The sequence below is a fragment of the Trichechus manatus genome, unplaced genomic scaffold (assembly GCF_000243295.1).
Source record: "Trichechus manatus latirostris isolate Lorelei unplaced genomic scaffold, TriManLat1.0 scaffold00142, whole genome shotgun sequence".
Lineage (NCBI taxonomy): Eukaryota > Metazoa > Chordata > Mammalia > Sirenia > Trichechidae > Trichechus > Trichechus manatus.
The window spans coordinates 911,253-937,608 of NW_004444078.1; the positions used below are offsets into that span (position 1 = coordinate 911,253).

The 26,356-nt window shown below is 40.4% G+C and overlaps 1 protein-coding gene across 1 annotated transcript; it reads left to right on the forward strand.

The window, feature by feature from the left end:
- Positions 1–14,491: 14,491 nt before the first annotated feature.
- On the forward strand, positions 14,492–26,094 carry CAVIN2 (caveolae associated protein 2). The gene is made up of 2 exons (XM_004385601.1): positions 14,492–14,974; positions 25,315–26,094. Exons 1-2 carry the CDS (start codon positions 14,492–14,494, stop codon positions 26,092–26,094), a joined length of 1,263 nt encoding a protein of 420 aa, XP_004385658.1.
- Positions 26,095–26,356: the final 262 nt, after the last annotated feature.

A 26,356-nucleotide genomic window follows, 5' to 3' on the forward strand; every position in this document is an offset into this window, starting at 1 on the left:
ATTATCATACAACTATTAAGTGGGGAAGTTGGCACTTGAACCCAGGTGATGACTCTAAAACCCAGCCTGTACACCACTGTTGTTGCTGTATGCCGTCAAATGGATTCCAACTCATGACAACCCTATAGAACAGAGTAGAACTGCCCCATAGGGTTTTCTAGGATGTTATCTTTACAGGAGCAGATTATCTGGTCTTTTCTCCTGTGGAGCGGCTGTTAAGTTCAAACCTTCGACATTTTGATTAGCTGCCAACAGCTTAACCAATCACTACTTATATGATAATGGCAATAATGACTAAGACTTATTGAGTGCTTACCACAAGCCAGGTACTATACCAAGCACTTTACATATATTATCTCATTTAATCCTCAAGGCGACAGTATGAAATAGGCACTGTCAATGTTTCCCATTTTGTAACAGATGACGCTTAGTCTCAGAGAGGTTAAAAACTCACCCAAGGTCACTGAACTTCTCGGGTGTTCAGTCCCCTCATCAAAATGGGAACAATGGCAGAGCAGAGATTTGAACCCTGGCAGTCTAGTGGCACCACCCATACTTGGAACCATAATTACTACAAAATATATGTAGCATATTTTCTATTCTTCATCAATCTAATAGCAGGTTTATGAAGCCAAACTAATTTTGTTTGGACATTTTAACTTATTCTTGATCATTAACTTTTTAATTAGTTTGAGTTGCCTATTTTCCTTTCCTCTGGACTCTCTAATTATTTTAGATTGCTTGGTCGGTGTTGAGGGGCTGGAGTAAGGTATTTTCTCCTGTCCCTCCCCTCAGCTCAAATTTGAATAGTAACTAAAATGTCATGCTCTGCAATTGAGGCTAATAGAATCAATTAAAACAGATGTGAATTGCTGGTTTGTAGAACAACCTATCGCATGATGTATTTACTAAATATGGGGCTAAGGAGACCAGGGGACTTCCTCGTGTTGTAGAGAGAAGTCCAACATGACCTCTAAATCCAGAAGTAGAAACATTGGTCAATCTAAGCAAGGTGGTAAGGGTATATCCTAAGGAAAGGAATATGGCTAACTTTAAAAAAGAAGTTCTAATTTAAACATTTGTATTGTAACCTTTCCAAAGCAGTAAATGTGCAATAGGAGGAATGTGATTTGCATGGAATCTAGGAAAAGGAGAGGCAAAAAGGAAACATCTGTCGGTGTTTATCCAGCTATGTCCAGGGAAGAAAGGACTCTCAGACTAAAGCAGTGTTTTTCAAATTGTGTGTTGTGACCTACTAGCAGGTGGTGATATTAAATTATTGGCTGGCAACAGGCATTTTTAATAACTAAAATAGATCAGAAAGTACTGCATGAAGTAAGATTAAGCATTGTTTCATGAAACTTTTGTTTCTGCTGTTAAGTATCTATATATACATATGTATATGTACGTGTATGTGAATATGCACGTACTGAGGTTGGATGCGACAACGCATTTCTCTCTGTGGCTCTTGGTCAAAAAGTTGGAAAGCCATTGGTATACAGAACTTACTTCAGTTTTCTAAACCAGTGGTTCTCTGACGTTATGAATACTTAAATCACCCTCCAAAAAAGGCAAAATTGGGAGCCTGTGTAGGGTTGCCAATATTTTCATTGCCCCAACTTTAAAAAAAATAAAGCTTTATCATTTCCCAAAATCAAGCAGCTCTTTAATGTTAAATATAACAATGACATAATCACAGAATAAAGCACGTTCTTTAAAATTAAATATATTTAACTTAATTATAAGTCTTCTATATTGTCCTTTTTTTTTTTTTTTAATTTCACTACAAATTCATGAAAAAAACTCATGGCCAGGCATTGGAGGACGTAACTATCTCCAAAATGTGAAAGGGCAGTATGTACAGTTACCCTCACCTCAATAAAATATTTCTTAAGAATATCTATCTTCCTTTGCTCTATTTCAGCACTCACTAAGCTACCTTCTGATATATAATTTTATGATCCCTACAGCATCAAGCCAAGATAGAGGAAATGACCACTGTGGCTTGTTATGCCAAGTAGTTCTCTCTGTATCTAATACATGGACATGGCTTTATCAATCACTCTCATAGCAAGAGTCCATTTCCTCTAAACCTTACCATCTAAGAGTGAGTGGATAAAATAAAATTTCTGGACCAACAAACTGGAGAATTGGATAGTTTAGACCATGAGCGTCTAAGGTCAGTTCATGGTAACTCCTGCCGTTTTAATGCTAATATGACAAGCTCCCGAATCTGGTGGAGTGTTCCACATGGTGTTTCCCACACTTGCAATGCTGCTCAAGCAAACCATCCCCTCCAGACCCTCACCCTTGTTACCCAATAGCTTCTTGCTCCTAGCTGCTCTTGTGTTCAGGCTGTCTCCCCTTTCAAGATGCATTTTAAAATTTGTCATTTCAGCTTCTCATCTCTTGCCTGGATCTGACCTCCTTCCTACATAACAATAGCCAAGTTGAGCAGACTCTGTGAGGAACTCTCCTGACCACTTTTTTTTTTTTTTTGTATTTCCATCTTCCAATTGCTGTCAATGTTTAGTGCCCAAGAAGAGCTTCCAGAAGCTCTTCAGTCACCACCCCCCACTGCCATGTCATGGCATATGACAACCTGAAGCAACCAGCTGGCCTCCCACTTTGATATCTCTTTTAGTGACAACTTTTTAGGGATAACAATTCCGAATCTGAGTGTAATAATCAAGTTGCACCATCTGTAGTATACAAGAACCAAAGTAAGACAGTGTTCACTCAGACCCTGTTAATTTGTAAAGTTTTGAAAACTAGAGCCTTATTGGGCCCAAGTTTACTTGTGAACTGTTTCAATAAAAAGTGTGTCACTACATAATTCTAACTCACATGAAAAAGATCAGATTTACTGGTCTAAAGGAGACTGAAGAAACCTCAAGAGTATGGCCCCCAGACACCCTTTTAGCTCAGTGGTGAAGTTATCTCCGAGGTTCACCATTCAGCCTGGGAGTGGACAGCCCCGTAAAACCAAATAGGACTAATGAGGTACAATAGTCCAGTGACAAGGGCTAGAAGGGGACAAGGAAGCTGGTGATAGGGAACCCAAGGTTGAGTAAGGATATTGTTGATGTGTTGGGAGATTGTTAACCATTGTCATAGTGCAACATGCATAGTAACTGTTAAATGAGAAACTATTTTGTTCTGTAAGCCTTCATCTTAAGTGAGAATAACAACACAATTGGAAGAGCATAGTCAATGTCACTGAACTGTGCATGTAGAAATTTTTGACATGGTGTATCTTTGGCTATGTGTATTTTCACTAAAAAAAAAAAAGGTTGAGAAGTTAGAGGGTTGACATGTTGTGGGATTGTTAACCAATGTCATAAAATAATATGTGTACTACTGTTTCATGAGAAACTATTTGTTCTATAAGCCTTCACCTGAAGTACAATAAAAAAAAAAGTATGTCACTAAACAAATTAGCAGCATGAACAAAATTTAAAGAGCTTGATTAATGATTTTAGTATATTAACACGTAAATTATATGCATCAAAAAGATAATCCTAATGAATCAGAACTTATCTAGTCATTAAAAGATCCTAACCACACTTATTTAGAAAGGCTTTTCTAGCAGTTAGTTCAACTTACCAAATATACTTGAAAAATAATGTAATTGTATTTCTTTAAAAAAGATCCTATAATTCAGATTATATTTTTCTCTAATTTAGACTGCGCTTCCTCCCATTTAAACTAAATGAGCTCAATTTTGTGTCAGGGATGTTTACACGAGTTTTCTCTACTGGCTTCATTACCCTCTCTCTGCCCTGATTCTTTTAAAGGTCAATCCCTGAACTGGAAAGACTCCCTTTTCTCACGTTTTCATTTCTCTTACACCCTACAGAGAAATGAAATCAGCAGTTAGAAGTGGACATGCTTAATCACCATAGTAGATTGTGGTTCTAAGCAACTGCTGCAATGAACTGTATACACGACTTACAGTGTCTAAAACACAGACTAAATAAATCTTTCCTTGAAAGGCTCATTAGCTACTGGTGGACACCATCTTTCATAATACGTGAAAACTCAAGAAGTATCACTCCCACCTTGTGCCCCTAGAACTTTGTTTCTTCTACATATTAGAATGCTTAACCCTGTCCAATCTGTTTGTTTTGCTCTGCCAATGGATTGGTTATTTCATTGAGAGCTTCTCCATGTCTTAATTATCTTTGTATTTCCCCCAACTCCACTCCCATCTCCTATTGAAGTGTCTTGAATGTAGGAGGCAATTCATATATATGATTATTGACTTGAATTAGATCATCTAATCAAACTCTTCAAGTTGCAAATGAGGAAACCCAGTCCCAGTGTAGTCGAGCGTTCAATATCATCCAGTGAGTGTCTGAGTTGAAAATCAAGTCCAAATCGTTTGATTTCCCAGTCCACTCACACACCATACTTCATCAAACCACTTTGGCTGTGACCAAAGCTGAGATCCAGTGACCAAACAATGCTATTTTGTTGGTTTTTTAGTATGTGGTTTTTGAAGTCGAGACTCTGAGACAATACTAACAAAACCACTCTCACTAAAAATTTGTTAAAATGTTCACTAAGTTATAAAATGTTATCATTGGAAAAGGCTTTAGAATTCAAGTCAACCAGCTTCAGTTTTACAAATGAGGAAAAGTCAGGCCTAAAGAGACTAAGTAGCTTTTACATTAAAATACATTCCATCATGTTTGTCATTAATCAGGCCTGATATTATGACTGTATCTATGCAACAGTTCAAAACTGTTTTAGAGATACTCAAAATATATTTTAATAAAGCAGCCATGTACGTGAGGACATTCAGCCAAACCCTTACTCCCTCTGCTCTTGCAACTTATGCTTGTTACCTGGGTTTCTGGTTTGCTCAGTATTTATTTATTTTTCCACTGGAACAGGTCCATAGCTTCAACTAAGACAACACTTCTTTGAAGCCAGCAAATCTGAGCCCATAGGGAGAGGAATTTGGAATCACACATTTTTAGCATTCAGAGATAGTTCAAGAGCTTTCTAAGTGTAAACCACCAGGCAAATTCTTCTTGCTGCCACCATTATTTACCTACAAAAATATTTTATCGCTGAGACATATTGCATAGCCCAAATGTTTTTGATAAAAATCTCTTATATCTATGGGCTCTATACAGATATATCCTAAATTTAATCAGGGATCCTAATTTTTAACATGAATATGTAGAAATTACACAAAGTTGATTAATAGGTAATTTATAGAAATCCATTATGTGGTTGTTCATTAACTCAAAAAAGAGAACAGAATGAGAGGAAATGGTTTTATATTGCTATGATAAAGATTTAAATTATCTATGAAGAAGAACTTCCTGGCAAATACCAGACTTGGTTACCAAAATGGTTGTGGAATTTCCTTCTCTAAAGCTTTCAAATTAATATAACTTCCTTTTAAGACAGAGTAAGAAGTTCTTTTGTTATTGTTGTTGTCCTTGTTTTTTTTTTGCTTTTTAAAGTTTATTGAAACAGAGAAAAATATGTTTTCTTTTTCTTATTATAGTGAAATACATAACAAGAACACACAAACTATTTCATCAATTTCTACGTGTATGCTTCAGTGACACTGATTACCTTCCTCAAGTTGTGAAACCATTTTCACTCTCTTTTTCTAAATTCTCCCACCACCTTAGCATACTTTCAATGCACTCTAAGCAAAAGCCCTCTCTCTCTCCCTCTCTCCTGTCCCTGGAAACCACTAATTACTTTTGGTTTCTATATATTTGCTTATTTCACGTGAGGGATATCATGCAGTATTTGTCCTTTCGTGGCTGACTTATTTCTCTCACCATAATGTCCTCTAGGTTCATCCAAGTTATGTCATGTATCAGAACCTCATTATTCTTTGTGGCTGAGAAATATTCCATTGTATGTATATACCACATTTTGCTTATCCATTCATCAGTTGACGGACATTTCAGTTGTTTCTACCTTTTGGCTATTGTGACTGGTGCTGCAATGAACATTGGTGTATATATGTCTATTCCTGTTGCTGCTTTCAGGTCTTTTGGGTATATTCCTAGCCGTGAAATTGCTGGATCATATGGTAGTTCTATGTTCAACATTTTGAGGAATCATCAAACCGTTTTCCACATTGGCTGTACCAACTTACAATTCCACTAGCAATGAATGAGGGACAATATCACATCTTGATGTTCAATCATCACAATACTTCAAGAAACAAATTCACAAAATAGACCTCAAAATTAACAATTTAAAGATAAGGCTTATTAAACTGAAACAGGTAACCAAAGGAACCTCTAGAAGCTCCTCTTCAGGAGAGATTTAAGATTCAACAAACAGCAGCAGAGTGTCCCCAGGAAGAATGAGGAGTAGACTGGACAGGATCTGTATGGGTAGGGAAGGAAGAAAGTGTGATCTGCCCATCTCACAGTTCTGTCTGGAGCCCTAGACCTCCCCAACTATCAACTCAGTTTTGAAAAACAGTGGGATACCTGCCCACGTCCTTCAAGTATTGTTTTTCTTGGTCTTAGAATATCTGAGAAAACTCAGATGACAAGTACTCTATTATGAGCAAAACATTATTATTAAATAATCCTTCTGATTTAAAGCTCTTTGCCTCAATTCCTGTTTGCTTTGGAGCTCTGCAGTGAGAAAATCAAAAGCTAAGGTTGTTATGAGGTTAAGGGGTTTCCTGAGACTGAAAAGGGACAACTGCAATACTTCATTAGGTATTGGCTTGTATTGTCTTCTGATTGCTTCTTGTGTATAAATCTTACTTTTCCCAAAAGACTCCAAACTTCTCCAGGATGAAGACTTTGGTTTACACTTCTTTCATGTTTTAAAGAGCCTAAATTTTGTGCTAAGTGTGTAGCAACTCACTTAGTCACTGATTAATTTGTCTGCAGAAAAGGCCAAGGCACCCCCCCATATATTTCCACTGGGTATGCCACATGGTACTCTGTAAATTAGCAAGTCAGAAAAGGACAGAAAATATGTATTAGTTTTGAATACAGCACATACAACACAAGATAGCAACATCTTTTTGACAAAAGAATGAAATCATGTCTTCAAAGCCAAGAAGCTGAACTAGACACTTACATTAGTAAGGGTTTTTATTTATTTAATTTCCGTATTTAGCAAAAAGTTAGCTTGGCACTGGTCCAAGCATTTCACAAATTTTAATTCTTTTACTCCTCATAACAACTCTATGAGATAAGAATAATTATCACCCTCCTTTTACAATAAGAACTTGAGGCTAGAAAGGTAAAGTAATTGTCCAAGGTCATATAACCTAGTGGTAGCTGGAATTTGAGCCTGGGTGGTCTGGCTTGGGATTTCATATATAATCTTAACTATTAATTTGTTTACAGGCTAAATGGCCTGGGATGGGTAGAGTATGAAAGAGAGAAAGATGAAGAAAGGGGAGGGGGGGAAGGAGAGACAGAGACGTATGAGGGAGCAAGAATGAAAGAGCAGGAAGGCCTGCCATCTTCAATTCATAGTTTCCATTTTTACATTCAAAGCCATTGCTTTAGCTTTTGCCGTCTCTTAGGAAAAGGATGGAGAAAAGGGGTGAGGTACGGAATTAGAGTACACAACTAACCCTTTGCAGCACAGCATTTGGAAATGACCCACACTTCCGCTCAGGAGCAAACTACAAGCCTTCACATGTTCTAGCTTCAGAAGTCCCAGCATGTTATATCTGGCACATTCTATCAGTCAGACAAATCACTAAGGCAATCTTAGATACAAGGACATGGGAATTAGACTCCACCTCTCAATGAGAAGAGTAGCAAATAATTTGAAACCATCTTTATCCTACCACACTGCATTTTCCTGGAATATAACTTCAATGTAAAACACAGAGCCCCTACATCTTCCTCTGGTCTTTAAGTTCTGTAAGGACAAGGACATGTTTATTGCACTCAACCATATACATTTAGAAATTAGCAGAGTTCTTTGCAAATTATAGGTGATCAGTAAACATTTATTCAATGAATGTATGAATGAACGCAGTTGTAGAAACATGATAAATAAATCTGGTAGCAAATATCATCCATGTCACCCACTAAACCCAAAACCACCAAGCAAGAATATGCACATGGAAGTTCTGCTTCTTTTAATACGAATCTGCCACAGACCCTAAAATGAAACCTATAGCCATGAAGAATACATTATACCCACTGGAGAACTTCCTAGTATGGGGACCACATTCTCTTCAGGTGAAGGTCTGTCCTCAAGGACTGAGCTGTGAACATACCCTGGTGTCAGAAATCCTATTTCTGCCAAGACTAGATCACCACTAAAAATCATCTCTCTACACAGACTCTATCTCCAAGCAAGACTCAGTCCACAAACAGTGCAAGGGAAATGCCATCTGAGTTTCCTGAGTGAGACAGCCCTCAGGTTCCCAGTGTCTTTAAACATATTCTCAACCTCATTCTCTCAACTTCAATCATGAAAGATACTATGGTTAGATGAAAAAGTTGTCAGTCAAGGGTTTGACATTTTACCCTGTTTGCAAACTAACAAGTTCTCCTACCACAGTTTCATGGCAGAAGATATAAGACTCCTGAGTCAGATACAAAGATTTTGTCATTCCTGGCACTGCCATCACATAAGCTTCTTGTTCACATCTGTTCCCTTTGCCCCTCCCCCAACCAAGTCCCATGGGGGTGACACAGAGACGGGTCCAGATGGGTGCATGCATCACACCTAAAGAATCCCAAGCTTAAGAAACCTCAATCTTTCATAAAAGGTTGCAAACAATCTGCTCAACCTTTGTCGCAGAGGGAGACATTATCTTCATTATACTGAACAGCAAACAATTCCACCCTCTGCTCTGACAAGACACATTATCTCTATCTTCCAAGGCCATTCACTATACAAATGTCCTTGAAAAGATATTTCAGAACAAAAGTTTGTCAGTGTCTCTGTCAAAAGATGTTCAGAAATGTGAGAGACCATGAAGGATTGCCTCCCAACAGCCAGAAGATGGGGACATAGTGGAGACCTCACAAGTACATGATAGAATCGTAGTGGTAGAAAGAACTTTAGTAAGAGAAATAAAAAGGTGGAAAGCTTCCTCTTCCTCCAGAAGACAACTTCTCTTCTTTCCTCCTCTCTCTTTTCCTTTTCTTCCTTCTTTCTTTCCTTTATTCCTTCCCTTCTTCCTTCCTCCCTTTCATTCTTTCTTTCTTTTTTGATTCATCATTATATTGTTCTTCTTTTTTTCCCTGTGGTTAATGTACCACTATGACTCTAGGACTGATTCCTGCTCAAGAGGTGACCCAACCTTCAAAAGGCTTTTGGACTCCAAGATGGGGCCCAAATAGGGCTTAGTCATTGTGGAGAAGAACTTCCTTTTCCACAGGTTTATCATCCCTTGTCTCCTTATCACTGGCATAGTAGTAAAAACCAAGAATGCCAAAATTACCATATGAGCCTAAATGGAAAAGGCCAACAAAGGAAGCCATTGAGCTGGTCTAGGAATTATGCTAAAGAGTTAACAAAGTTTTGCAATTTATGAATGATTCAAAGTGGGAAAACACATAGAGATTAGAACCAAAGCCCTAGCTAGGGGAAAAAAAAAAAAAAAAGGAGGCATTTTTCTGGAATGTCCTCTATGCTTTTATGACTTAAGAGACTTGAGGTGGCAGTAGGTAGCTGGTGGACAGTTAGAGGATTCAGAGCCCTAATCATACCCTGTTGTGACCAAAGTCCTCATTTTTCTGTCACCCTTGCAGAGAGAATCATTTTCTGTCTATGGAACACACTTGTGTATCTCAATGCAATATTTATCTACCTCTCTAGTTTTCCCACTAACATGGGAGCTTTTAAAGCATAGCAAATATGTCATGGATCTTTGTATCCCTAGTGCCTAGCACTTATTTCAAAATCAACAAATGTTACCAACCAAGTGGTTCCCTCCTACATTTTATTGCTGCACTAACTGTTCTTATAAGGAGCCCTGGTGGTGCATCAGTTATGTGCTAGGCTGCTGACCAAAAGGTTGGTAGTTTGAACTCACCAGCCTCTCCATGGGAGAAAAGACCTGGCAATCTGCCTCCATAAAGATTATAGCCTAGGAAACCCTATGGGGCAGTTCTACCCTGTCTTAGTCATCAGTGCTGCTCCAACAGAAATACCACAAGTGGATGGCTTTACAAAGAGAAATTCATTCTCTCACAGTCCAGGAGGCTACAAATCCAAATTCAGGGCATCAGCTCCAGGGGAACGTCTTCTCCGTTGGCTCTGGAGGAAGGTCTGTGTCATCAATCTTCCTTTGGTCTGGGAGCTTCTCTGCGCAGGAACCTCAGGTCCAAAGGATGCGCTCTGCTCCCAGCACTGCTTTCTTGGTGGTACGAGGTTCCCATGTGTCTCTGCTCACTTCTCTCTTTTATATCTCAAAAGAGATTGCATTAAGACACTAATCTTGTCAACCTCATCAGTACAACCTCATCACAGTGATAGAATTTATAATACGAGATCAGATATAATCTCATCATAGTGGTAGAGTTTACAACACACAAGGAAATCACATCAGATAACACAATCATACAATACTGGGAATCACGACCCAGCCAAGCTGCTACCCACATTTTTGGGGGGACACAATTCAATCCATGACATACCCTGTCATAGGGTTGTCATGAGTCGGGTCTGACTCAACAGCACCCAACAATAACAATCCTTCTTATACAGACCACTTACACATATTCAAAAATCTCCCGTGGCCTCTTATCTGCCTTTGTATCAAGTCTGAACTCCAACCTCCTAACTTCCAATGACCATCATAAAATGTGATAGGAATATTTAATTTTTTTTAAAAAGTATTTTAAGAGCCTACTGGTGAATTTCACTAATTTCTTTCATACAGAGAATGGACTTAATTAGAAGGCAACTAAATGATGAGTTTGGAAGCTTAGGTCATTGTTGTTGTTGTTAGGTGCCATCCAGTCTGTTCTGACTCAGAGCGACCCTATGAACAAAAGAACGAAACACTGCCCGATCCTGCACCATCCTCACAATTGTTGCTGTGCTTGAGCCCATTGTTGCAGCCACTGTGTCAATTCATCTCGTTGAGGGCCTTCCTCTTTTTCACTGACCCTCTACTTTACCAAGTGGAAGCCCAGGGTTACCTCAAATTCTACCTCATTAATACTGCTTTCCCTTACTGTCTTTGCTTTTCCTTCCTGTAAACTCTTGCTGTCCTTAACATTTGTTTCGCAGTCTATTACTTAGTTAAATGTCATCTGTTACAGGACAGGAAGGTTCCTATCATATAACTGCTCGTTATCCAAGTTCACACAATTACAAAGTTGCACAATGAAGCAAACTGTAGCACAACATGAAACTATTCACTAATGAATTGATCACATATAAATATAATCCCCTAGGAGCCCTCGTAGCTCAATGGTTAAGAGCTCAGCTGCTAATCAAAAAGTCGGCGGTTGAAATTCACCAGCCGCTTCTTGCAAACCCTACAGGGCAGTTCTACTCTGTCCTATAGGGTCACTATGAGTAGAGATCAACTCAACGGCAACGGGTTTTGATAGATATAATCCCCAAAGGATACTGGGGATAATTCACAAAAGCACTTACCTCCGAGAAGAAGGAAAAGGAAATGGAATGGGAACAGTGATCAGAAGGGACTTCAGCTTTATCAGCAATATTCTTTGAGAAGGAGATTTATTCATTGTGTGGTAGATGGTTTCCAGAGATGGCCACGACAATCTCTCCCATGATGCTTACTCTTTTGCTATGGGGCTTTGACACTCCTCCTATCAAGAGGTGGAGAATATTTCCCTTTCTCTTGAATCTAAGCTCACTCTGTGACCTGCTTTGACCGATAGAATGTGGTGAAGGTGATGTGGGGAGAGTTCCAGAGCCTAGCCTGAAGAGACTTTGCAGCTTCTGCTTTCACAGCCTCAGAGCCATAAGGCACCATGTAAAGTAGTTTGGCTCCCCTACTAGAGAGAAGACATGGAGAGTCCTTGGGGGCTGAAAGGCTAGGAGGAGAGAGAGGCACCAGCATTCCAGACATGCCATTTGAAGAGCCAGACGTGTGAATAAGACCATCTTAGGTTCCTCAGCCCAAATTACAGCTGAATAAGTATGCCCAGCAGAGATGACACATTTCAGCTAAGCCCTGCTTAGCCAACCCACAGAATCATGAATAAATGGTTGTTCAAAGCCACAAAGTTTTAGGGCTGATTTGTTACACAGCACTAGATAACTGATATATTACATGTATTACTCAAAATTAATTTTAAAAAATAAGTCCACATGCAAACCTTTCTTCCTGTTTAACCACTAGCCTCTCTCCTTTCCTCACCTTACCCCCATCTCTTTCATGTCTTCATTCATTCAGTTGATTGCACAAAATTGGGATGCAAAATCAGTGCAAATCAATGCAAAAATCAGTGTGAAGTGATTATAATGTGAAATTGTAAATCTTAAAGAATATGTAGGAAATCGTGAAGTTGATGAAGGATGAAAGTAGTGCTAAAAAAGGCCTCAAATCATGGGCAGCTCCTCTGACAAATGAGGATCTGCAGCTGGAAGAGTTAACATTTGAAAAAGAGAAAATCCCCAGGGATGATGGCACAACAAGTGCTTCAAAAGGGAATGATTTGAATGTCAAAATACCAGAGAGGCTCTTGGAAAACTGATGAACCTCTCAACTATTTTGGCAGTAATGACCCTCTTTACGATTTGCCCATGGAAGTCAAATATAAAGGGATATGGAATCATGATACTGTATAGTTTTGTCAGAAAATTACACTTCTCAATATTAACAATTCATCATTTGTTCTAATATTTAACACATAGTTGACTAGTCTTTGTGAAATATAAGGTAAATTAATTTTAATAATTTTCTTACATTTTTAAGGTAAAATCCCAAACAAATCTTCTTTTCACTGTCTTTGGTCCCTATTCTTAAAGGACTCACTTTAAGTGGTTTTGGGGAACACCGAGTATCTGAGGAATTGGGGGCCTTCTGTAAATATCTTTTATTCATCTCCCTAATTAGCAAGTATACTCACTGAAATATACTCACCCTTCTCAGTATCTTCTGGATAGTGCACCGAGATAGAACTGAGCAGATAGTGGGGACTCACAAATTCAATAAATGGGACAGCGATGGCCTGCTGATTGATTGGCTCATGTGTAGAGTAATTTTGCCATTGAAGGTCAGCACTTTTCCATTATCAAGTCCTGATCCAATACGAGCTGGCATTTGTTCTTCTCAAAACTGTTCATAGAAGACCTATTACAAACTTCCTGCTGAAAGCACTTTTAAAGGCTTGATACATTTAAAACCAACTCAAGCATGTAAAGTCGTTTTAGGAAATAAGCCCCACATCCCAAGGGCTTGGCTGAGGAGGGCCACGTTTTAGAAACAGGTGTGCCACTTCACTGAACAGGAATTTGGAAATGTCAAACATTAGAAGCACTTCAGAAACTCCAACTCAACCTGCCTGACAGGCACACTTCTGGGCACGTGTCAATAATTGCCTTGCAGAGGTGGACATTTGAGAAAATCTCTCAGCACTAATTCAAGATTAGCTCAAACAAATTAGCATAGTAGGTGCTTAAAGGGACAAAACTTTATTTTTATTTTATTTTTTTTTAGTTTTTCCTTGTCCAATCTTACTGACTTCTCAAAAGAAACTACATTTTTAAAAAAGGTCATTCAAAACTATCCCATCTATTACATAACAGTTCATAACAGCAGCATTGCTTGTTTTAACATATCCCTGAAGTTCGGCCTATTTCACCTGATCTTGCATCCCTAATTGAAACGGTAGTAAGAACAGGGTTTGTTTCCTTTCCATTATCAGGGTTCCTTCCATTCCTTTGGAAATGGGAACCTAATACACACTTGGCTGCCAAGTACCCTTTAAACTCTGCTCCCGCCACCCTCTAGGACACCGCATTCTGCAGCCCATCAGTCATTTCTAGGGCAAATGCAAACAATACTTTCCGTTACTATAACTTGTATCCAGGAAAGAAAAAAAAAACAGGCACTCTGTAGCATAGCAGCCAGTGAAAAGTTTACTAGCTCTAGCCAATTGCAGACTGTGGAGCTGGGCCAAGTTAGCATGTTTTTCTCTGCCTCTAGATGAAGTCATGATTGAAATACGGCATTGAACTTGTTTTAAAAAGGGAAGAGGGGGTAGGAAAGAAAAGCTAAACCTACAGCAAAGTGTCCTGTGCCAAGGAGAACAGTTAGGAAGTGTTTGCAATGCTTCTGAACTCTGAGTGGTTCTCGGTTCTGTAACCTTCGCCTCCCACTGGGTGGAGTAGGACCTTTAAGAGCAGCTGGAATGCAGTTCCCCTGATCAGTGTAGCCAGTCGTTGCTTGTCTGAACCTCTGCGGGTCCTAGAGAGTAGTGCTCTAAGCTCCACCAGCGGGCCTCGCTCTGCCACCTCATCAGGGCCCTTCTCACCTGCGCAAGAAGACGCTCCCAGCCTCGAAGAACGTGTCCACTGTCCAGTCATGGGAGAGGACGCTGCACGAGCAGAAAAGTTACAGCATCTTGGTGTTGACAGAAGGCAGGAGAAACCATCAAGCGCCAGCCCAGTGCCCTCCTCCACACCGAGCCCCAGCCTGAACCTGGGGAGCACCGAGGAAACCATCCGAGATAACTCGCAGGTGAACGCCGTCACTGTGCTCACGCTCCTGGACAAGTTGGTGAACATGCTGGACGCCGTGCAGGAGAATCAGCACAAGATGGAACAACGACAGATAAGCCTGGAGGGTTCCGTGAAGGGCATCCAGAACGACCTCACCAAGCTCTCCAAGTACCAGGCCTCCACCAGCAACACGGTCAGCAAGCTGCTGGAGAAGTCCCGCAAGGTCAGCGCCCACACCCGGGCGGTCAAGGAGCGCATGGAGCGGCAGACCGCGCAGGTGAAGCGGCTAGAAAACAATCACGCCCAGCTCCTCAGACGCAACCATTTCAAAGTCCTCATTTTCCAGGTCAGTGCCCCCAGCAGCCTCCTCACATCCAGGCTGGGACTCCTCAAGATTCGTGATGTCAGTTATCCTGGCTCTCACAGTCATTTGTACATCTGTCCTGTCTGTCAGGGATCACACACACAAGGCATTGTTCCCTGTCTGCCTTCAGCAGGATAATGTGAAATCGGCACACAGGAGTGGGAGTTTCCTGGGTCCCTGCCGCTTAAACCCAAGGCAGATGTCCGGGGGTTATTAGGCCGAGGGCTTTTGTCAGCCAGCACCTGGATGTGCTCCATACAGGTTAGGAAGGTGTGCAGGTGTGTGCACTCTAGTCAAATGCATTTGTCTCTTTGCATCATGAACATGGGGCTCTGGCTGCAGGTGTTAGCAGGACAAGGCAAATTAATTCAGTGGCTATTTATTAACTCTTTGTTGAAATGTAATCCTGTGAGGTTTTTTGTGTTTTATTTTGTTTTAACCAAATCAAACTCACAAGTGTTTCAACTATTCCTATTCCAAAGGCTACCAATGTTTTGGGGACTAACCAAATATTGAAAACCATTCCCATTAGAACAAGCCTTTTCCTTTTAAGACTTTTTGAGGGAAGCAATCTTGTTAAGTTCTTTTCTTGCAAATGATCCACTAAAAATATAGAGCATAACTGTTTACAAACACGCTAGCTATGACTCTCATTGCTCAGAGAGAACACAACTGTAAAGTAAAATGAAAGCAGTGTTATCGGTTATAGTCACAAAGCCTGGTCTTAGCTCCTTCAAATAGTTGCTTGAGAATAAAAACGCCACTTAATTTTTTTAATGCATCAATGATGCAATTAATGTAGTAAGAGGCTATTTGGGGACAGGGACACTGCATTGGACTGTTGTTCAGCCAAGTGGTGGGCATTTGTGAATCCCAGGGCAGCCCTTCCGCCCAGCGGAACCCAGCCAGCACAGAGCCCAGTAAGCGATTGCCATCCCCGCCCCAGGGCTGTCTCGTTGTGACCATGTGAATAGGAGAGGTTTTCAAAGCCATGGAGGGGAGAGGCTATAACCAACAGTTTGATTGTGAAAGGCACACAGGGAGCGCCTTCATCTCTCAAGAGAGATTTAGAAATTTGGATTTAAACCGAGGGAGCCTTCTTTTTCTGAACACATCAGCTCTGCCAAGTTAGAACCTAAGCCTTCTTCCCTCCATAAAAGGAAAGCCTCATCTTGCTGCTTTTTTGTCCTCCCCAAATTGCACTTGAGTGTTGTAAACCTTCAGGCAGCTAATGTCCTCCTATACCTTGCAGGCTTTTTTTTTTCCTTGCAGCCAGGAAACTTTTCAGCTTTTAATGCAAATGGAACAGCTTTTCATGCATCAAATGAACTGAAAAGAGATACTGTAACTGGGCCTTTCTTAATCCATATGAGATCCTCACTTTATTAGCCTAAAAGATATTAGAAATCTCCGCTCTCAAGACATTTCTAAATTAAATACTGATCTCCAAACAGAACTAAGCATGTACAGACCTCTTTAAATCTGAGTCACCAAAGGATATTTCCTTCCAGTGTAAATCATGGAGATTATCTTTTGTCCCAACCGTCAGTTATGGAGGGGAAAAAAATATTTATCTACTAGAGGAAAATCAGCAATTTGTTGGGACTGGATTTGTTTTGTTTTGCCACCGATGTTCTGCAGATGTTGGGGGTGGGGATGGATGGAGGGAGATGTGACTAGAAATTCAAGAGAATTATAAATCTGACATTAAAAAAAGCAAACTGTTGGGGAACTTAAAGGGCTGTGCTGGTGTGGAAGACCAGACTTAGTCCCGATTTTGTCACATTGGATTGACAGGAGCGAAATAGCAGCCAGAAATGGTAGGAATTCTCCACATAGTGAGGAAAAGCTAACCCAGGAATACTCAAGAAGCTAACAGGACTCAAAGCTGAGTTCAGACTCCATTTTGGGCACCTTAGCAAGCAGCCCCCAAGGACACTTTAAAAGAGCATTTAGGAGGTAGGGGACTAGAAGGAAATAACTGGGCCTTTCGTAAACCATATGAGATCCTTTATTGGCCTAAATGATATTAGAAATCTCAACTCTCAAGGCATTGCAAGATGCTTATTTTGAGAAAACAAAAATACAAGTGTAGTCCCTCTGTGGAAAGGTTGTTCTCTTTCTCTTGATCCTTCTTACAGTAGGAGCTTCTAGGGTAGTAATTATGCCATCGGATAAAATAATAACTTCCAGAGTAGTACATTATAGCAGTTGAAACAGTAGATTTTGGAGTCGCACAGATACTGGTTCAAATTTATTTTCACCAGTTGCCAACTCTGTGATCTTGGGCAAGCTTTGTAGCTTCTCCAAGTCTCTATTCTCATCTGTACACTGAAGATATGTCTAAGAGCCAAAAAATTGTTGAGCGCTTAAAAGCCCTGCATATTCTGCTGGGCATCTTTATGTGCGTTATCTGTTCTGTCTCCAATTTACACACGAGAAGGCTGAGATTCAGGAATGTTTATATCTTGTCTGAACTTATTTAGTTAGCAAGTGGTAGGGCTGGGATTCAAACTCATGTTTGATTGATTTCAAAGCATGTGCTCTTATACACTAATATTCCTTGTATTGCCCTCATAGAGTAAGGAATAAATGAAATAACGTATTTAAAATGATTAGCAATGACTGGCATGGTATAAATGTTCAATGAACAGAAGCTACTACTGGGTGGATTTGAAATTCATTTGCCCAGAGAGGAGGCTACACCTTTGCTTGGTTAGAAATATGACGCTTGACTAAAACTGGCCCTACCCTGCCCAGGATCTTAAAACAGTCATGCTTTTTTTCAGTTGAGATTTATTAAAACACACATGCACATATTCTCCCTGACGTGCATTATATGTCTATCACCTTGTTGGAATCACCGTTATGTCACTACCATTTCCGTGAAAGCAAAGGACTCTGTCCTAAGGACCTACCTAAATATACTCTTCTAGTCTCTGGGTGGGGCCCTGGTGGTGAAGTGGTTAAGAGCTCAGCTGCTAACCAAAATGTCGGCAGTTCAAATCCACCAGCTGCTCCTTGGAAACCCTATGGGACAGTTCTACTCTGTCCTATAGGGTTGCTATGAGTCAGAATTGACTCGAAGGCAACGGGTTGTCTCTGGGTGGTGCAAGTGGTTAATCTACTCAGCAGCTACCCAAAGGTAGGAGGTTCGAGTCCACCCAGACATGCCTCAGAAGATAGGCCTGGCAATCTACTTTCAAAAAATTAGCCTTTGTAAACCCTATGGAACATAGTTCTACTCTGACATACATGGGGTTGCCATGAGTCAAACTGACTCAACAGAAACTGGTGGTGGTGGTGGTGGTGGTAGTAGCAATAGTCTTCACAGCGTGGCAGAGGGTGGCTGTTTCCTAGCTAGACCTGTAGAGTATAGAGGGTAGGTAATATACTAGGTACCATTTTGTATCTTCAAATAATTTATCACTTTCAGTCCACTTGAAGTCTATGCTGGACTTTCCCTTATTAAATCCATTGGTTTTCTAGTTTAAGGCAAGATTTTAATGTGAACATAAGACAATCTGTCACCTGACTTGAGCACAGTTAGTACTGTAGTGTGTAGACTGTTGTATTTCCAATGTATGAAGTCCTGTCATGACCTCTTAGAGTCCTCCAAAATCTGCAGGTTTTTTTGTTGGCGGGTTAGTTGGTTTGCCAGACACATTTGCATTGTTTTTTACTTCCATAAATTTTTCTTAATTTGTCCTCCTTAAAACATGTCATTTATTTAAGTCTGTGCTGATCTTTACAACATTGTTGTAGCTATGAAGCATCTAATTCCTTAGCAATTACTTCAAATTATAACCAGCAGTACCTAAAAATGGAGAAATAATCATCTCCCTTTGAGCAATTAAATAAATTTTAAAATCCTTGTTAAACTCAGCACCTTTCCTTTTAATTTTTTTAAAACTTAAGATCAATGTTTGAATTCAAAATACTATGGCATGACCCAGCATAAATTAAAGAAGGGGTTGCTGCTTGAAAGGCAGATGCTAACGAAAGACTAATACTTTGCCTGTAAGTATGGCTATCTTCCACTAAAAATAGAATTTGTACAGAAAATCAATGAATTTACACTCAAGAGGAAATTTCCTCTGTTGATTGAAGAGCCTAGAAATTCCCAGGTAACTGGCCCTGAGGAGGTGTTGCCCACTTAGGTCCTCTTAAGATGCTAGTAGTGATTATTTAAAAATGCGTCTTGGGAAGGATTTCAAATTCAGGGAACAAAAACGAGAGTAGTCATGGACAGCTTACACTTTCATCCACATAAAATTCCTAAATTAGGAAAGTAGAAAGGTTAGATATTTGCAATGAAAACATTTCTGGAGAATTGAGGCTATGAATGTGTTCAAATATTCATCATTTGGGTTCCCTTGATGAGATCAGAATTTTAGAAGGGTACTACAAAGTGTAACATCTTCAGACTATTTTAAAATTGATTTTTAAGACTGTACTTTCTCTACCCAAAGCCACTACTCTGAAAACTGTTAGATACAGACTTGAAAGAAATGGGGATACAGATAATCAAAGACACCTTTATATGACGTGCTTACAATGTTTACATCACACTGATTACAGTTTCCATAATGGGATATTGGTTTGGAGGTGCCACTTATCCAGTGCTCTTTTAGCCTATGAGCTAAACAGAATACTAGTTCTTATTGTTATTATTTACACTTACTGGATGTTAGCACTGCCCCCAGGCTCTTTAAGCAAATAACTGATTATTGCTGGTATTCCTTCAAAAGAATCATTACCTCCCACATAATAAAAGCTAGACTCTATCTCAGATGCAGCCATTCCAAATAAATGCTGCCCCTTCCATTTTTTGTAAACTATGTCTGTTTCAATTGAATAAATGAAAAATGTTCCTCAATGCAACTCAGGTCCCATAGTTTTGATTCTTGCTTAAAACAAAACATATTTGGCATTAGTACACTATGGGATCACTTCTGCAATTAATTTTTTTATGGGGCTTAGGTTAATACCACAGAATCAAATATGTTCCAGCCAGAAAGCACCTTAATAATCATTTAGTTTAACCTCATTTTATATTAAGGAAGCAGAAGCCCTAAGAAACAAAGTAACTAGCAAGGTTTTATTTTATTAGTAACAGAAATTATAGAATTCGAATTATGAAATGAGTAAAACAAACACTATAAGCCCTCTATTGTGAAGTTCATGTTTACTGGGTTTCCTACATCAGCTTTTAAATAATTCAGTGTGCTTTGTTTGTTTTGTGTTTTTTTAACGCGAAACAAAAAAACACCTAACCAATGTGATCTTAAAAATGAATTGAACCCTTGATAACACTGAAAAATAATGAAACTTTTAAATCGTCCGGAATGTGAAAGACTGCTCGGGGATTGTAACTAATGCGTTTTATTCTTATGACTTGCTGATTCCACCAACAGCTGCCTTAGGGGTGCAATTCTAATCAATGGCTTTATCCACTTGGTAATCTATACCTCAGAAACACAAATCGGAGAAAACCATCAATGTGTAGAAGAGATCTATAAATCAGAATGTCAGGTGGGCTTATTTCCATTTTAATAACTGTATCTGGAGATTATTGGATAAAACATCCCATGGACACAAATTTATGAACCTTATGGCCCTGGCATCATGGTGGTTAAAGCGCTCGGCTGCTAACCAAAAATTTGGCAATTCGAACCCACCAGCTAGTCCATGGGGGAAAGATGTGGCAGCCTGTTTCCGTAAAGATTTACAGCCTTGGATATTCCATGGGGCAGTTCTACTCTGTCCTATAGGGTCACTAAGAGTTGGAATCAACTCGATGGCAGTGGGTTTGGTTTTTGGTTTATATCCCCCTCTAGGATGCCACCACATCCCTGTGGGAATATAAAAGTCTTGGTTATTTTCTTCTAACAACAGGGATAGTAAGCTAGTGACAGGAGTCACTTCAAGCTTTTAAATGACTTACTATAGATTTCCCTTTCTAATGCTAGTCCTAGAGTCACCTTCTCTTTTAAAAAGTGTTCATATCTATGTATGTGCAAACAGGATTTGCTTCCATGAGACCCAACCCAAGGAGTGCCCCGCATGTTGGCAAGTTCCTCTGTGTTGCTATCTATGTGCATGATTGGGACTCTTAGTTCACAAGAATCAATATAAACAGCAAACAAGATAAGTGCAAGGAAAAATGCCACTTCTCAAGAGTTCTTTCCATTCCTTTTCTCTTCTATGCTTCAAGCATATCATTCATATATATTTGAAGTGTGCTGTTTAATTTTCTCTTCCTTTGAAAAGCTCCTAAGGGTCCTTGTGAAGGGTTAGAACCAGGAGCAGCTCCATCAGTGGAGGCTGAGGACGCTTTTTTTGCAAACAAATCTGTAGCCCAGGTAGTCAGACACTCCTGGGCGCCTCTGCTGGGTAAAACTGCCCACAGGAGCAAAGCAGCCTATAAGGGATTCAAAGTGCCAATTTAAGGAAGCCATAAGCCCTATGTAGGTACACATGGAACTAGCATAAGTAGAAGGTGACAAAGTTGAGGATGTATAATTGATTTTCTCCTAGAAAGAGCCATCAATCTTGGAATCTGTAAGAGAAAGCAGATCAAAAACATTACAACAGGAGGCTGAAGGCAGAAGTGTCACCTCACCTGCAGACATATGAAATATCAAGCGTGTCCATGAGATGTGCGTAAGAGAGGGCTGAGAGCAAGGACACGTGTGCAGGTGAGACTGGGCGATACAGGATAGTGCAGTTACAGAGGATCCATCATCTGACGTTCAAATTAAACATCCAAAATCCACCGTAAAATCACTCCAATGGCAATCACCATGCATACATTTTACACTGAAGAACAGAAAGTACCAGAATCAGATTTTTCTGCTTCTGGAAAGTTAAGGTCTACATATGCTTGGACATTCACAAATTTCTGCATGAAAACAAAGGGTGTACCTTCAGAGTAGAGGCCGTAAGAAGCCACCAAATAAATACTGTCCAGTAGGCAAAACATAAAATGCTGCTTGAGTAATTAAAATGACAGCAGAAGCACAGCAGTGAGCCAAGAAGACATATCTCACTTCTTTCCAGTTGCACAAAGACATGTCCATCTCACCCAGGATTATCTCTGTTCCCACTGGGCTTATTTTCATATTTTGCATCAAAGAGCTCTTGGATAAATTTCCCTGGAATTTTACAAAAGATTTCCACCTAACAGTGACTATGATTTTTTAAATAATAAAATTTAAGAAGAAGACTATGAGATTATTAGTTTAATTATTTTTGAAGTACAGTTAAGAAGTCTACCTTTTGTTGAGGCTGAAGAAAGGGAAGTAACCCAACTTACTACCTTTGATTACCCTGAGAGATTATACTATGCAAAATGTACCTCTTCTCTGATAACCAAGGCTTTTTTTTTTTTTTTAAACAATTTTCTGCCTGAATTTCCACATTTCTCGCTAAGGACTTTTAATAACATTTCACTGAACACTTAGTTTCTTCCTTTTCTGCAAGAAACTCCTGTCAAACCTTACCAACCCTCTTGTCAAACCCCAGTAGTAATTTTACTTCTGGACTAAGCAGCAAGGCCCCAGCTATTTCTGTAATCCTCATCCAAAAACAAAAACCAAACCCATTGCCGTCGAGTTAATTCTAACTCACAGGGACCCTACAGGACAGTGTAGAACTCCCCCACAGGGATTCCAAGGCTGTAAATCTTTATGGAAGCAGACTGCCACATCTCTCTCCTGTGGAGTGGCTGGTAGCTTTGAACCGCCAACCTTTGCATTAGCGGCCAAGTTCTTAACCACTGCGCCACCAGGGCTCCTTAATCCTCATCCACTGAGAATAAAACCCTTCCTTAAAAATGGAAACCTTTGCCCCTCTTAGGCCTTAGGTTCACCTGATTCCCCAGTGGAAGCAGCAGGCAGCAAACCCCCTTCTAGCCCATTTCCTCATGTAGTCCTCAAGCCTGACCAACGGAAGCCTGGTCTCCACGCCAGCCACCCTCACGTCTTTCTTAAAAAGGCATCTTACCAATACACACTCATTCAATAAGTGTCTGTTGAGCACCTGTGATGTGCCAGGCACTGTTCTAGGCACAAAGCACAGCAGTGAACAAAAGAGATTTAAAAAAAAAAAAACAATCCCCAACTCTGTGGGGAGGATATTCCAGTGAAACACAGGCAACTGCAATTTGAAACCTGGGAAAGTTGTTCTCTGTAAAAGTCCGTGTTATAAATGACTCCTGGAAATCCCAAACTTCATTCAGGTCGAACGTACTATGTTCCTGACACTTTCCATGACATTCAGAATGGGTGTGTGTGGGGAGGGCTTTGGGAAACAATATGGATATCTTCATTATAACAAGAATTCTAGTTAACCAGACTTTCTGCTTTTTCTTTTTCCCCCAAGACTTTATCCTTTCTTTCTAACCAATTATAGAAAGGACTCTGGTGTGAGTATATTTGTATGGGGGGAGACACAGGATTGTATGTTTTAACTATATCATCCAGTCATTAATAAGGAGAGGGATTTTTGAGTTTCTTTGCAATATCAGAAATTTGTTCTTTTAATCTTTGTATCAGAAAGTTAAAAATATGCAGTTTCACACCCTTAGAGCATATTTTTGATCATAAATCAATTCTATTGACTTTTCAGTCAAAAATTATAAAACAAGGACAAGTTCCTGCCATTAACATGAACTTTGCATGAAATTTAGATTCCAAATAGACTTTTAAATTCATTAAATCCAGTTAATTTTCTAACTGTTGATAGTTCACCGGGCAGCCCAAGATATAATCAGGTATCACTGAGGCACTGGTTGAAGTCAGGGCCGAAGTGGGCTCTGGAGCCTTGCGCCTGGCATTACTCTGGGACCCTTGCTTCCCTCGGGAGTGCAGTTTGAAAGCTGCTAGTCTAGGTCAAACCCTCTTGTTCTGAGACCCAAGAAGATTAAGTTATTTGCTGAAGGCCACACAGCTATTTAGCTATACAGCAGAGACTGAGGCTCAGGCCTCCTGCCTTACATTCTTTCTACTATACCTTTTTTTTCTTTTTCTTCAATGAAAATGTGGAGGCACCTTGCTGGCTAGTTCTCATTTTTCAATATGCATTCCATAAAAAAAAAAAAAAAAATTACGGTAGAGTCAATTCTGACTCGTGGTGACCCTATAGGACAGAGTAGAACTTTCCCATAGGGTTTCCAAGGCTGTAATCTTTACGGGAGTAGACTGCCACATCTTCCTCCTGCAGAGCAGCTGGTGGGTTCGAACTGTGACCTTTCGGTTAGCAGCCAAGTGCTTTAACTACTGTGCCACCAGGGCCTCTTCATTTTCCAATATTCAAAGAAAAATATAAAAATCAAAAGGATTCCTATGCTGTGCAATGCAAGCCTGTCGCAAGCCAAATCTCTCCATTTAGGAACCTTAAGTCGCTATCTCCCTCGCACTCTGGAAGTGGGTTTTTAGGCTCTGCTCCCTGAGACATCATGAGGGAAGGATGTTTGTGTACCAAGAAGCTAGAGGAAAAGGTGTGCTGGGAATATTGAAGGGATGTGTTCCTGAGCTGCTCTCTTCACTCTGAGATGGAGGTGGGGGCTGATGTAGTCTTCTCTAAGGAAGCCCTGTTACACAATAGAGGCTTAATATACTCAGCCTGCCAGTGTAATCCCCACTCCCCACATCCCCTATTTAACCCACAAAGGATAGCCTGAACCACTGTAGCTTCATGAGTAGGCCCCCAGTAAGGGTAGTCCTTGCTTCTTTTGCTCTAAAACTACGACCTGAGCAAAATTAGTCTACACTTTTGAACAAATACTAAGGCTGACCATACTTTGACTTCTAGTTGGTAAGGGAAACGAATCAAGGCTTTACGTGACATCTGAATACTTGAGGATTTCCTGTTTCTCTGCCCTGCCCCCATCTTTTATCTTCCAACTGACCCTCAGACTCTTTTGCAGTGGAATTTTGGCGGCAGCAGAGCCCTCTGACCTCGAGGAGGCTAAGAGAGAGCAGACATCTGGGTTCATAGTAACTTACTTTAGCTCACTTATCTAGGCAGCATCCTGGTCTATCTGAGCTGCAGCCCACTTCCCTCCTGCTGTCACTGATAGACCTCTAGCCAGCAGCCCTCATAATATTCCCAACAGGCAGCCCTTGGCCTTATCCAGCCTGGAGGAACGACTTGACCATTTCAGAATTAACTCTTCCTATTCTAAAATACTGAAGCCACAAAACATTTGCTTTCTATCATGTCTATATCACAAAAATACATATGCACAAATTATAGTAGCTCAGGACTGTTTGTGAAATGCGTTATTAACATGAAACTTACGTTGCCCCTATTTTCAGGAAGAAAATGAGATCCCTGCCAGTGTGTTTATGAAAGAGCCAGTTTCCAGCCCAGCAGAAGGGAAGGAGGAGCTCGCTGATGAAAACAAGTCCCTGGAGGAAACCTTGCACACAGTGGACCTCTCATCAGATGATGAATTGCCCCGTGATGAAGAAGCCCTAGAAGACAGTGCTGAGGAGAAGACAGAAGAAAGCAGGGCAGAGAAAATAAAAAGATCCAGCCTCAGGAAAGTGGATAGCCTCAAGAAAGCATTTTCACGCCAGAACATCGAGAAAAAGATGAACAAGCTGGGGACAAAGATTGTATCTGTAGAGAGGAGAGAGAAGATTAAGAAATCTCTCACTTCCAATCACCAGAAAAACTCAGGAAAAAGCACCCCCTTCAAGGTTTCTCCCCTCAGTTTCAGTAGAAAGAAAGTCCGAGAAGGAGAAAGTCCTGTGGAAAATGAGACCAAATCAGAAGACACGCGTGGCAGTGACCAGATGCTGAATGACCACGAGGAAGGCTCTGTTGCAGAGGGTCTTTCTGAAGCATCCCTAGTGGAAGAGAAGAACGCCGAGGGGGATGCTGAGGGGGCAGCCTTGAGAGGGAGTAACTCGGGGATGGACAGTAACATCGACTTGACCATTGTAGAAGATGAAGAAGGAGAGGCAGTGGCCCTGGAATATGCGCAGAAGACACGGTATGAGGACCACTGCACGCGCACCCCAGAGGAGACAGAACAGTCGGATGAGGAACCTGTGCAGCCAGCTGTGCTCCAGGTGGACCAGACCGTCTAAATGCACAGCCTGCTGGGGCCAGCCTATCTTTTTTAGTTAAGTGGGTAACCAGAGCCTGGAAACAAACACTTGCACATCTCTAGCACCACCCACTCACTCCCATGTTTTTGTCCAGGCAGTAGTAATTTATTACATAGTAGCCGCACACACGTGACCAAGATTTACTATGAAAGCAATGTGTCAGGGGCTCACTTCTTTCTAATTTGCTCTTAGGTTCTATTTATGTAGAATTTCTCCTAGTTTTGCCAGAAAGAGGAAATGG